Here is a 12,344-nt window from a genome sequence, read left to right on the forward strand (position 1 = left end):
GTAGCTGAAGGGAGCTGCTGGAGGAGAGGACAGCTGAGGTTACCCGTCACGCTGCCGGCACTTGCGGGGAGCACGTGGGATTTGTTCTTTGCAAACAGCCGTAATGTGGAGGCAATATGACAAATTCTCCCTGGCTTTCTGTTTATAACCATCTCCCTCATACAAAGCTGTCATCTCACACCTCTGCTTAGCCTCGGAGTAACATTATGCCCCTATTTACAATGCGCTTGAAATAGCCTTCAAAGTCTGCTCACAGAAAGTCGAGGGAGGTAGAGATCTCAGAAGGCACTGACAGACATTAAGGGGGTACCTGAAGAAATGAGAAAAGAGACGACCTTTGCTGTTCCTGCTTTTTCCCCCTCCCCAAATGATAGTCCGCTTCTGACAGGGTAGCTTTTCTCCTCCTTCAAGTGTTTACTTTTCAGCCCTTGCCCTCGCACACACCAGTCTGGCAGCTCAGGTAAGAGCTGGGACTGCTGTGGTGCTGAGTGTCACTAAACCTCTTCGCCTTGTGCCCCCAGAGCTACTGTCGAAGGCCAGCTTGGCTCCCCCTGAGCTCCTCGTGGTCCCTAGGGGGTGAGGTGAAGCTGACGATGTTTCCTCGAGGAGAGCTGCTGACTTGGTCCCTGCTGTCAGGAGCGCAGGGAGGGCGTTCAGCATCTGCTCTCCCTGCAATGCAAAGGCAGAGCGGAGAAGACAGGCGCCTTTTGGCTCAGGAAGCTGTAAAGCCCTGGAGCATCTTACAGAGAGAGGGTGCAGGCTCCTGCAGGACTGTGGGGAAGCTGGGAGAGATGCATCCAACTGTAGATTTAGGTAATGGGTGATGTCTCCAACTAGCCACTAAAATTAAGATAACATGCATGCAAGACTCGATCAGGGTCCGAAACTATAACTTCTTTCTGAATTTCTGGCAGCCATCTAAACCCACCGCTGTTTGTGCTTCTAGGGTGTTGTGGCCCTAGGAATACTGCTAATTCTCTGCAATGCCTTCCCAGCTTGTCATGCCAAGTCGGGCAGTCTCCAGAGGTTTCGTATTTTGAAAACTATTTCCATAGGACGGCAGCAATCGCAAGCCAAGAGAGCATGTCACTGGGCTGCAGAAGCCACTCTGGCTGCTGGCGGGGCCATGGTTTTTGCAGGCGTGCTGAGTACGTCCTAGGGGCTGAGCGCATCGACAGACCAACAAGCTGAGACTGGGGTTTGGCAGAGCAACCAGCCTGTGATATAGCTGGATCCTGTCACCTCAGCTTTGGAACCGCATCCCACTTTTCATTGCATTGGCCTTCTGCTGCTGCTTTGGGTGAATCGGCTGGGTGTGCTCTGTGGCTCCAAGGAGGGTGCTGCACTTTCCCCTCTGGGACATGTTGGGGCGAGCGCTGGTCCCTCACTGAGTCCCTGCATCCTCCTCGCAGCCAGGGGACGGCTGGTTCTTCGGTGGGGAGGTCAGCAGGAGCTCCTAGCTGGAGATGTGAAGCACACACGCTGGCTTCAGGCAACACAGGGGTAAATGATGCTCGTTGGAAGCATTTCAGACCTGCAGTTGACTTCCCATCTTCCTGCCCAATCCTGGTAACTGTACTCTTTTGCATGAATTCACCTAACTCTTGCTCAGGTACCTGTTGTCATTAATTATCTGTGAGGGGAAAAGAACGTCTTGACTCGATTCGGTGACAGCGCTGAAATTTCAGCGCATGGGTTGGGGCTGGCTCAGCACAGCCCGCTGGTAGCTTTCTGTGATCTCCTAAAGCCTCTGCAAAAGCCTGTTGAGTCACTTGGGAGCATTGCAATGGAAAGCTGATAACAGCAGTGGTATGGAAATAGAGCTGAGGGGATTGGGGTTTTTAAACTGATGGCTAACTTGGACAAGGCTTAGCTGTGCTTAAACTGGTTATGTCCATCAGATTCGGTTATAGATGATTCAGCTCCCAGCCTGCACATGCCAGGCGCTCACACGTGCTGGGCTTCCCTGCAGCTTTGGAGGAGCCTGTCTTCTGAAATAAGGGCCCCAAACTTTGCGATGCCACCCTCCGAGCGGGCAGCTTGCTAGGAGCTGAAGTCTGACCAGCTGCTTTCCGTAGTGCAAAAAGCCAGCGCATGCAGCAGCCCCACCGTCCCCTCTGCACTGGTGTTGGTGATGGGTGTCACTGCTGTCACATTTGTGGACTCCTTCCTTTACTTTTACCTGGGAAGTCGACCATCTTTCCTCTTAGAAGTCTGGGCAGATACCACAAAGGAGCATACTTCAGGCAGCGTGGTGTTTGGGTCACACGTGCAGAGGCCACAGCACTTACGTGCTGTCAAGAGCAGACCGAAGTAGCAATTGCGACAAAACGCAGGTAATAGCAGGGTTTAATACAAGTTCACAGCAGCTCTGGGGGAGCAGCGTTCCTTTCGGACTCAAACCTTGGCCAGCAGCATGCCGGAGGGGTTAACCGTACCTGCCAGAGCGCCTGGCGTGGGGCAGGCAGGCGTGGGGCAGGCAGGCGTGGGGCAGCCGGTTCTTCCCTCCCAGCCCACCCCTGCCAGCTATTTTCCCAGGGAGCAGGGAGGGGCGGGTTGGTGCCCTCTCGCCCACCCCGGCTAACCCTGCTTCGGGCCAGCGGTCCTCCCAGGCGAGGTGGTCACCCTTGCTCCGGCGGCCGCCTCTTCCCGACAGCCCTTGCCTGACTCAGGGGGGATTTAGTCCCGGGCTGGGGGGAGGGAGAGACGTTAAACAGGCTTTTCCCTAATGAGGTGTGACGCCAGCTGGAGAGGGGGAGAATCCTGCTTTTCTCCTGTCTGTTGCTCTCCCCAGCTAGAGGAGGAGGAGGAGACGTGTGTCCCCCTTCCTCTGCTGATTTGCTGCCTCTTCTGTTTCCTTTCTGTGCCGTCCCCAAAGCATTTTGGCAAGGTTCAGATTTCTGTGCTCACAGCTCAGTGCTCAAAGAGAAAAGGGGAAAAACAAAAGGGTTGGAGGCGTGGGGGGGATGGTGGCGGGGAGAAAGCCCAGCCGCTCGCCGCTGGCCCTGGCCAGGCCAGAGGAGCCCAGGGACAGGCGCCCCGGGCAGGGTTTGCCCTCAGGACTAGGGGGGTTTCGGTGGCCTCTTTCTCCTGGGAGTCCCTTGGGTCCCTTCGGCCACCTCCGCTCAGATGCGCCGCTCGAGCACCCTGCTGCTTTGCTGGCCGTCTGTTGTTGGAGGCCTGGAAAAATAAGGTTTATTCTTCCTCCTGCAAAATCTGGGCTGAAGCATTAGGTGAAAACCTGAGGGGATCCTAACTCCTCGTTCACGGTCCCGAGATGTTAAGATTTGCATCACATCCTCTTGGTCCCCGGCGTTCCCACAGCACTCTGGGTGTGTGGGGAAAGTCTAGGATGTAGGTGTTTTGGGACAGAAAGCTGGAGAATCCCGTGGGATAGAAAATTGTGACATTCAGTTCAACAGGGCCAATGGACCCATCCCTGGGAAATTAAAGCACCTTGCACTGCTCTTGCCCTATCACAAGCAGTAACAGAAAAAAAGCAGACAAAAACTTTACAGGACAATGTCAGTATCTTTTTTCCAAGACAAATAATCACGGTAATACTTGGACTGTGCCTTTACCATAACCTGCTGGCACCGGGTACGACTGCCGATAGGGACAAGAGGACCAGAGTGGGCTACGGGCGGCATTGGGGAGCCCGGTGCAAGCACCTTTCTACAGAGGCGCCAACAGCCTCGTGCCTGCTAATGATGGACCTTCGTTAGCCTCATGCTACGGGTGTGCTCATTAATCCTGACTTGTGCCAGAGCCCCCTAACCCAGAGTGGCGCCGGGCCTCTGCACCCAGCCCCGTGTGGGTCTGCGTGCCCAGTGCCTGCAGTAAATGGCTGCAAGATCCGTCTGCAGCCGAGTCGGGTTCCCAAATCTGCTCGGCACCCGCCATGAAGGCAGAGACGAGGAGCACCCGTCTGGGAGAGAGGGGACAGCATGAAGCGGGGGGGAACTCCCCCACCAGGTGTTTTGGGGAAGACCAGCAGGTCCCTGCCCAGGAGACGGCATCTTGCCCAGTGCCCGAGGAATGTCCCTTAGCTCCGGGGGGACCCGCCGGCTCCAAAAACATAAAGGTCACTCCTGGGCCTGGAAAACAATGGCTGGAGATAGGGGCTATCTGAGCCGGTTGTGGCCACTGCTTAAGGAGTGTTAGTCAAACAGCAGGCTGAAAAGGCTCACGGGAAACAATTTAAATATTCCTTCATACAAAAGGCTGTCGCATCCTAGCAGAGGCAGGCTGCTGACTGACAGCTTTAGTGCACGAGTATATGTGGATAAGGGAGAGGCTGAATGCGGGGGGATATCCTGGAGACTTACTTCCCCCTCCCCTTTTATTCTGGGTCCTAACATGTCATTTTTCACAAGCTAAAGTTTACCGTGGTAACATACCTGGGATGTTTTAGCACATCTTTTCCCTCTCAGGTATGTTTTGTTAGAGGTCAGATGTCCACTAAAGTAATTTACCAATAAAATAAGTCAACACGTCCAAAATACTAGCTGCTTACCAAGTGAATTCACTCAGTAATTGCTATTTACATAGCGTGATTACTATTTATACAACAAGAATATCACTCTCTCCAAGGGATGGCAAGCAGCAACTGCAGTTTTTGTATTAACTTGTCATTAAGCAGGGTAGTCGTCTGGAGGCCCGGACAGAGATTCTTGGGACTTTTCCTAGCTCTGTGGCAGGGACGCTATGTCAGGCTTTGGCTGCCCGCCGCCCTTTCCTTGCATCGAGTTTCCATGTATAATAGATGCATTTAATACATTCTTCGTGGGGCACGTGCCAGGCTTCCGCCCGTGAAGCACTTTGGATATCGCGCAAGAGGTAAATAAGAGCAGTGTTGATAATGAAAATATGCCATTAATACATTTCCAATAAAAAACTACAAGCGGCATTTAATCTGCAATCTGTTATCAATAATTTTATTACCACAGTTACTGTGGTCTAATAAAAAAGCACTTTCTCTTCTTTATTGGGTAAGTGCCAAAACGTTTATCCTTTATTCTCTGGCCATTAACCTTTATTCTGTAGCCATTAGCTTAGCCATTTGTGTAACAGTCTGTTGAGTAACATTCAAGTAGGAATTTGTATTCAATCCATTATTTACTCTGAACCAAAAAAGAATAGCTTCTTATGCCTATGTTATTTATCCATATTAAATCTTGTTAACTGCTGTATGCTACTGATGATAACTCTTATAGGAAGTGGATTTTTCTTACTGTGAATGATTTTCTGGCATATAAATAAAACTGTAGTTAACCTAGTAATATTTTGAAAACAAAGCTTGAAATTGCGAGCTGAAAAACAGATATTTCTCACAATGGGTGTGAAATTCGTAGTAACTACATTTCAGAAGTTTATCCTTTTTGTGGATCGGTTCCTGCATCGCACCTTTACATGAACTCCATCGTGCTGAAATAAGCCATGATACTCTCCACCCATCTGTCAAGGGCTGAGGTTTTGGGTCATGAGGTCTGACATCCCTCCATCCTTTCTTTTTCTCTTACTGGGGGAGAAAAAAAAAAACAAACAAACCAAAACAAAGAGAAATAAGTTAAATAATCAGAATGCCTGCTTTTCTTTGAGGCATTTGCTTGGCGGCTTTCAGCCATTTCTGGCTATCCATCTGAAACTGCTGCTTCTCTGTGTAAGTGGCTTTTAGGGCCACGCTTTCTGAGCACATCTTTTAAATGAACTCACCAGCCTTAGTGAGTGGAAAGCAAAGCAGGAGAGTGAAACTGTTGATTCCTGCCCATCAGCTGGACGTGGGAGAAATCATGGGTTTCTTATTAGACTGTAGTATCTCAACCTCACTGAACCCTATTTTTCTGTTTCCATTACTCTTCTGGCTGGAGAGTGACATTCAGTAAAAGCCTTTCAAGGTCTTCCCATAAACTCTTGCAATGAAGAGGTAGTAGTAGCAGTATTTTTAATGATGGGGAAGGTCGGCTTTACCCAGTGTATGCTCTGCTGCTGTACACGCACTTGAGGCTGCTCGGGTCTTTTTTGGTCCTTATCAGCCAGCAGTAAATTTTAAGGAATTAGTTTGATGGTTGGAATTTTTTTCTCTCCTTTCTGTTCATTAGGAACTGGAAGCTGCTCTTCACAGGGATGATGTGGAGTTTATCAGTGACCTGATCGCCTGCCTTCTTCAAGGTTGCTATCAGCGCAGAGACATCACGTGAGTAACCTCGCTCTACGGCTTAAACGCTTTGCAAGGGGAGCTAATTAACACGGTCATGGGGATGTTTCACAGCTTTAAAGTGATGACATGGCAGTGATCGGCAGCCACCAGCAATCAGGCCAGATGCTTCACCGAGTGGAAGGGAATTCCAGCTCTTCTTGGGCTGAGTCGTAGGTTTTTAATTTTACAGACCCATTGTTAAGCAAACTTCTTTGTTCGGATCCTACGCAAATCTGTTTGGCGCTCTGCTGTAGCACTAGCGCACGCAGTGAACATTCACATCTGCTGTTACGCTCTGCGCTCTGTTTGGTCAAATTAGTGATATCACAGTAAGTCTTTAAATCATCACATATGTTTTCAACATTTTATATGTATTGCATAGAATAAAACTTGCTGCTCTGCAGCCACCTCACTTGCATGGAAGATTCCTTTGCTTTACAGAGGGACAATTGTAATTGTTTTCTTGGAAATAAGAGGAGTATTGGAATTAGTTCAGCTGCAGGATGTTGGAAAGTGATTTGACACGTTCTCGTGATGTTTTGACATCCAGAGACACTTTGTTTAGTGTCCACCAAAGTAGCCTCCCAAAATGAGACATCTGTAGAACATCATTCTTTAGACGATCGCCACTCACTCAGGGAAATGTGCTTCCAGTGATAATGAAGGCTTGTTGCAGTGTGTTTTATTTTTCTTCTGTGAATCATGTTAATAGCGAAGCATAATTGTGGAGACGAAGACAGCTTGGCACCAGTTGCAGTTGCTTAGAAGAGGTGTTAAGCAATCCTGCTCCCTAAGATTCCCCTGTTGTGAGGCTTAGGCTGGCGCATAGGCATAACCATAGGTGCTTGCACTGAGAGCTCTATTTCTAATTAACGGATTATGTTCAACAAAATGTATATAGTTTATTTTTTTGTATATATCTGCCACTTAAGTAAGTTCTCTTGCATTGCTGGGTTGACTTTCAGCATAAGTGGGTATTGGGACCTGAACCAGGCAGCTGCACTGCATTTACTGTCTCTGAATGAAACTGATCTGATGAGAAGCTTGATTGTAAAGGGACAGCAATCGTGTGTACCTCCCTCAACAAAATAACCACAGAGCAATATAATCTTGCTTATAAACATACACCAGAAAGTAGTGGTTTAAATGTTTTGCCCACCTTAATCAGCTCAGCCTTGTAGAAGCAGTGGAAGATTTGTCTTTGATAAATTTGATAAATTCAACAGTCTGAGGATCTTCTCAACTCTCCAGACCTAGAAGTGTCCACTTAGCAGTAGCATCATCTAATTGCTTCCCCTTTCTCAATGTTTTAACTAACAAAAGTCAGGGATGACTCATGGGTGAGTTGTTAAGCATTGGCAAGTTGTCTGTCTGTCTGGGGAAGGTTACACGTGTACACATGTGTATAGACTCGTGCAGTTACTTGACTCACCTGGCAGCTCAACAACATGTGGTTATTCCATATTGTGTGTAGGTCCCACTTTGTGCCTGTGTAAATACAGCCTTGGTTAATTCTGAGATGCAAAAGCTGCACAGAGGTAACATCGTTGCAGAAGGAAGAGCTGGTAACCCAACCGTGGTTTTGTGCAGGCTAGTCAGGGTGCGTATGTGGCATAGGTAGCTGTTGCTGTGTGTCTGTCCGTGTACGAGAGGTGCCGTAGGAAAAGGAAGAGTGTGAAGTCACGTAGTGAAGTTGTGAGAACTTACACCTCACCCAAATGGTTGTGCTAGGGAAAGCATGAGGTGCCTGAAGCAGAAACCAGCTGCACCCTTTCCACAGCACTTCCCGTAGAAGGGGACTGCCTCGTGGGCAGGGCAGTAACGAGAAAAGTCTTTTCAGCAGAGGAGATGGGGAAAAGAGCACAGCAGGAGCAGCGTGGTGGAAATGGCTGAAGGAATATATCAGGAAAACTGCCTGGAGCCCCTGGGATGTTAGGGAGGTGGGCTCTGAAGCTCTGCAGAGGAAGCAATGGGGGAGGCTACCTAGAAAAAGAGGGAAAGGTGCTGTATGCAGAGGGATGTCACGAAGGAAGAAGCATTAAGATGTAGTCTAAACATGGAAATCTGTACATAAATGAGGAAAAAAAGATGGCTTGGATACACTTCTCGGAAACAAACTTTCCCCACTGTTTGTTTCACACTTACAAATCAGCCATGGAATATTTATCCAAAATGAATGTGTGTTTTTAAAGCCTAAAATTCTCCTTGTTCCTTACACATTTATTTCCAACACCTTTGTTCCCTCTAACCTGAGTTCAAGAGGCCCCAGTTAATGGTAAGGAGTTGAGCCTCTAATTGATTTTTTGAGTGCTCAGCGGACAAAGACGTGCCAATGTAAGAGGCAGAATTTGTGTGGAGTTTAGATTTGGCTTTTCATAATGGGCTAGGACTCCATATTTTTCTGTTGCAGACAGATAGTAGGTATCCGTCTTGCATGGGAAAATGAGCAGTTTAACAGACCATCACAGTGGCATTACAGCAGCGATTTCTCCAGTCATTTGTGCTCCGCATCCTTGTGCTGAGGCTGTGGGCTGTTAATCTTTAGTCTGCAGACTTTGCTCCCTGTTGTACCTCAGAGGGGAAGGTAGGAGCTTGTTCTCATCCTTGTTCTTGGGCTGGAGCACTGTAGCTCGAGCACAAGATGCTTCATATAACTTCATGCAAAACACAGCTTACCTTTCTGAGGGGTTTTGAGGTTTAATTAGTTTTGCATCGTGTCTTACCTCTTTGATGGCCAAAATGTTATCTGTCTATGCTTTCTCACAGTCTGTCTGGGAGCAGCTTGTAGTTCTTGTCACATCTGTTTTGACGGCGTGCAGAACTTGTGGCGGAGCTGGGCTGCCTGGCTTTAATCATGCATCATAGAGGGGTATAAAACTGTCACATACCTTTGCTAATTATAATGTGCTCTCAAGTAATTTTGGAAGTGGAACCTAGCTGAGCGCCCTTCTAATGCACAATTTAACATACTCTAGTTTGATTTGCTTATTATTCTTTGAAAAAAATGAGATTAATACTTTTGTAGGGTTTTGTGATTCTTGGTTTTGAAGTAGAGCATCTTTGCCTTGGTTTTGATATTCTTTATGATGGACGTTTTTTTGAAAAATAATTACATACAAGAGAGACTGTTTTTTTTTACCCTGCTTGATGGTTAAGGAGTGTTGAATGTCTGGTAACTTAAGACTTTCTTTGAGTTATGGATATCTGTGTTTAACTACAGAGACTACTTAATGGGATGCCACATGATATTCTCCGAATTCTTACTTATCATAACCTATCATAGCTGTTAGGAGCACTTTTCAATGACCTGGTTCTTGCTGTGTTAAGCACTGTAGAAGTACAGAACAAAAAAGACAGTAGTCTGCATTTCTGGCTTCTAGCATCTTTAGCGATGACCCCATAGCTGTCCTTGCCTGGCACCGGCTGGTTTGAACACTTGGCCAGGCCAGTTTTGGTGTTGCTCTCCTCTTTTTGCTTTGACCCAAAATACTTTTGTGCCACGATCTGCAGCTTTTGTTGTTTTATAAATAGCCTTCATAGTTTTCATATACCATCTGTACCATCTAACTACTAACCACGTAATAACTAATATCCTTGAAGCTTTGTGTATGATCTCTCTGCTCATTTTTATGCTATAGGCACCGTTTGGTTTGATGCCAGTGAGTTTACCCATACATTTTTCCTGCCTCTAGCTTTTGTACAGAGGCCTTGAAATGTCTATCTTTTGTTTCAATTGTTTCAAAATGCAACTGCCTGGAAAGTGGGGAGTGATGAGGGAGAAAATTCGTACTAGAATTTGGGGTTTATAAAAAATAAATAAATAAAAATTAAGGAGTTTGAAAAAAAATACTGGTGTTTGCTTCAGATTCTCTCTGATATAAATTGGGCAGCTGCATAGTCCCTAGGGGCTGCCACTTTAATTCCAGCAGGAAATGCGACTTGATGACTTGTATCAAGACAGGAAGATCAGAGCTTCAGCTAACGGCAACAGCCGCAGCAGGAGCCTTCTGCAGCTGTTTTTAAGTAAGAAGTGATGGTGTGACATAGATGTGTACACTCAACTAAAATAATCCAGAAAAGCTCCCGCTGTTCAGCATTTCTTTGGGTGAAACTCATTCTTCACTGCTCTGTTATTGCATTTTTGCTATTTTTCTAATGTGATGGCATAAAAAGTTTCAATGACTTTATCATATTTCTCATTGGGAGACATTTTGTATGCTGCTATTGTCTCTTGAAAAACATTTTAATTGCTTTTTCTTATAACACGTTTTATTTTTTAGGTTTTTTTGACATAGACAAAGTTGCCAGAAAGTGAGGAGGAACAAAAACAATATCTCTGCTCTTGCCTATGCCCCATGAGATTTTCCTTTTTTTCTTATACCCCAGGAGACTAGTCCATCACTGTAGCTGAAAACTATCTAATTGACTTCTGTGGCACCATAGATGGAATTTGCTTCCTTAGGAACATCAATTATTTTTTTTTCTTGTTATTTCTTCCCTTAGTGCATTGGAATTTTTTTTTTCCCCAAGTGGATTATCTGTTTTGCTCCCACCTTAAATTCTTTCTGGATCTGTAAACTAACTTTGGAGTCCTTGGCTTGTAGTTTGCACCTGGTTTGTTCTAATATGAAGGGCAAAGGAGTCCAGGAAGGCTGGACATTATTCAAGAAGGAAATCTTAAAGGCACAGGAGCAGGCCGTCCCCATGTGCTGAAAGACAAGCTGGCAGGGAAGGAGACTGGCCTGGCTGAACAGAGAGGTTTAGCTGGCACTCAGGAAAAAAAAAAAAACAGAGTTTATGACCTTTGGAAGAAGGGACAGGCAACTCAGGAGGACTACAGAGATGTTGTGAGATTATGCAGAGAGAAAATTAGAAGGGCCAAAGCCCAACTAGAACTTAATCTAGCTACTGCCATAAAAGACAATAAAAAATGTTTCCATAAATACATTAGCAACAAAAGGAGGGCTAAGGAGAATCTCCATTCTTTATTGAATGCAGGAGGAAACATAGTGACAAAGGATGAGGAAAAGGCTGAGGTACTTATTGCCTTCTTTGCCTCAGTCTTTAATAGTCAGACCAGTTGTTCTCGGGGTACCCAGCCCCCTGAGCTGGAAGACAGGGATGAGGAGCAGAATGAAGCCCCCATAATCCAAGGGGAAATGGTTAGCGATCTGCTACACCACTTAGACACACACAGGTCTATGGGGCCAGATGGGAACCACCCAAGGGTACTGAGGGAGCTGGCGGAATTGTTCACCAAGCCACTTTCCGCCATTTATCAGCAGTCCTGGCTAACTGGGGAGGTCCCAGTTGACTGGAGGTTAGCAAACATGACGCCCATCTACAAGAAGGGCCAGAACGAGGATCCAGGGAACTACAGGCCTGTCAGTCTGCCCTTGGTGCCAGGGAAGGTTATGGAGCAGATCATCCTGAGTGCCATCACGCGGCACATACAGGACAACCAGGGGATAAGGCCCAGTCAGCATGGGTTTATGAAAGGCAGGTCCTGCTTGATCAACGTGATCTCCTTCTATGACAAGGTGACCCGCTTAGTGGATGAGGGAAAGGCTGTGGATGTTGTCTACTTGGACTTTAGTAAGGCCTTTGACACTGTCTCCCACAGCATTCTCCTGGATAAACTGGCTGCTCATGGCTTGGATGGACGCACTCTTCACTGGGTGAAAAACTGGCTGGGTGGCTGGGCCCAAAGAGTTGTGGTGAATGGAGTTAAATCCAGTTGGCGTCCAGTCACAAGTGGTGTTCCCCAGGGCTCAGTACTGGGGCCAGTTCTGTTTAATATCTTTATCAACAATCTGAATGAGGGGATCGAGCGCACCCTCACTAAGTTTGCAGATGACACCAAGTTGGGCGGGAATGTTGATCTGCTGGAGGGTAGGAAGGCTCTACAGAGGGATCTGGACAGGCTGGATCAGCGGACCGAGGTCAACTGTATGAGGTTCAACAAGGCTCAGTGCCAGGTCTTGCACTTGAGTCACAACAACCCTATGCAATGCTACCAGCTTGGGGAGGAGTGGCTGCAAAGCTGCCTGGTAGAAAAGGACCTGGGGGTGTTGGTCAACATCTGGCTGAATATGAGCCAGCAGTGTGCCCAGGTAGCCAAGGCCAATAGCATCCTGGCTTGTAT

The 12,344-nt window shown here is 47.1% G+C and overlaps 1 protein-coding gene across 3 annotated transcripts in view; it reads left to right on the top strand.

The window, feature by feature from the left end:
* The window catches only part of CECR2 (CECR2 histone acetyl-lysine reader), a 98,067-nt gene that overhangs the window by 44,915 nt on the left and 40,808 nt on the right, over positions 1–12,344 (top strand). For all 3 annotated transcript variants that reach the window (XM_087765456.1, XM_087765454.1, XM_087765455.1), the window contains exon 2: positions 6,102–6,196. In XM_087765456.1, coding sequence (XP_087621582.1) covers positions 6,102–6,196 — 95 coding nt within the window. The remainder of the gene's footprint in view (positions 1–6,101; positions 6,197–12,344) is intronic.

The sequence above is a fragment of the Nipponia nippon genome, unplaced genomic scaffold (genome assembly GCF_047370975.1).
Source record: "Nipponia nippon isolate SJK-2023a ecotype South Korea unplaced genomic scaffold, ASM4737097v1 scaffold_3, whole genome shotgun sequence".
Taxonomy (NCBI): Eukaryota; Metazoa; Chordata; class Aves; order Pelecaniformes; family Threskiornithidae; genus Nipponia; species Nipponia nippon.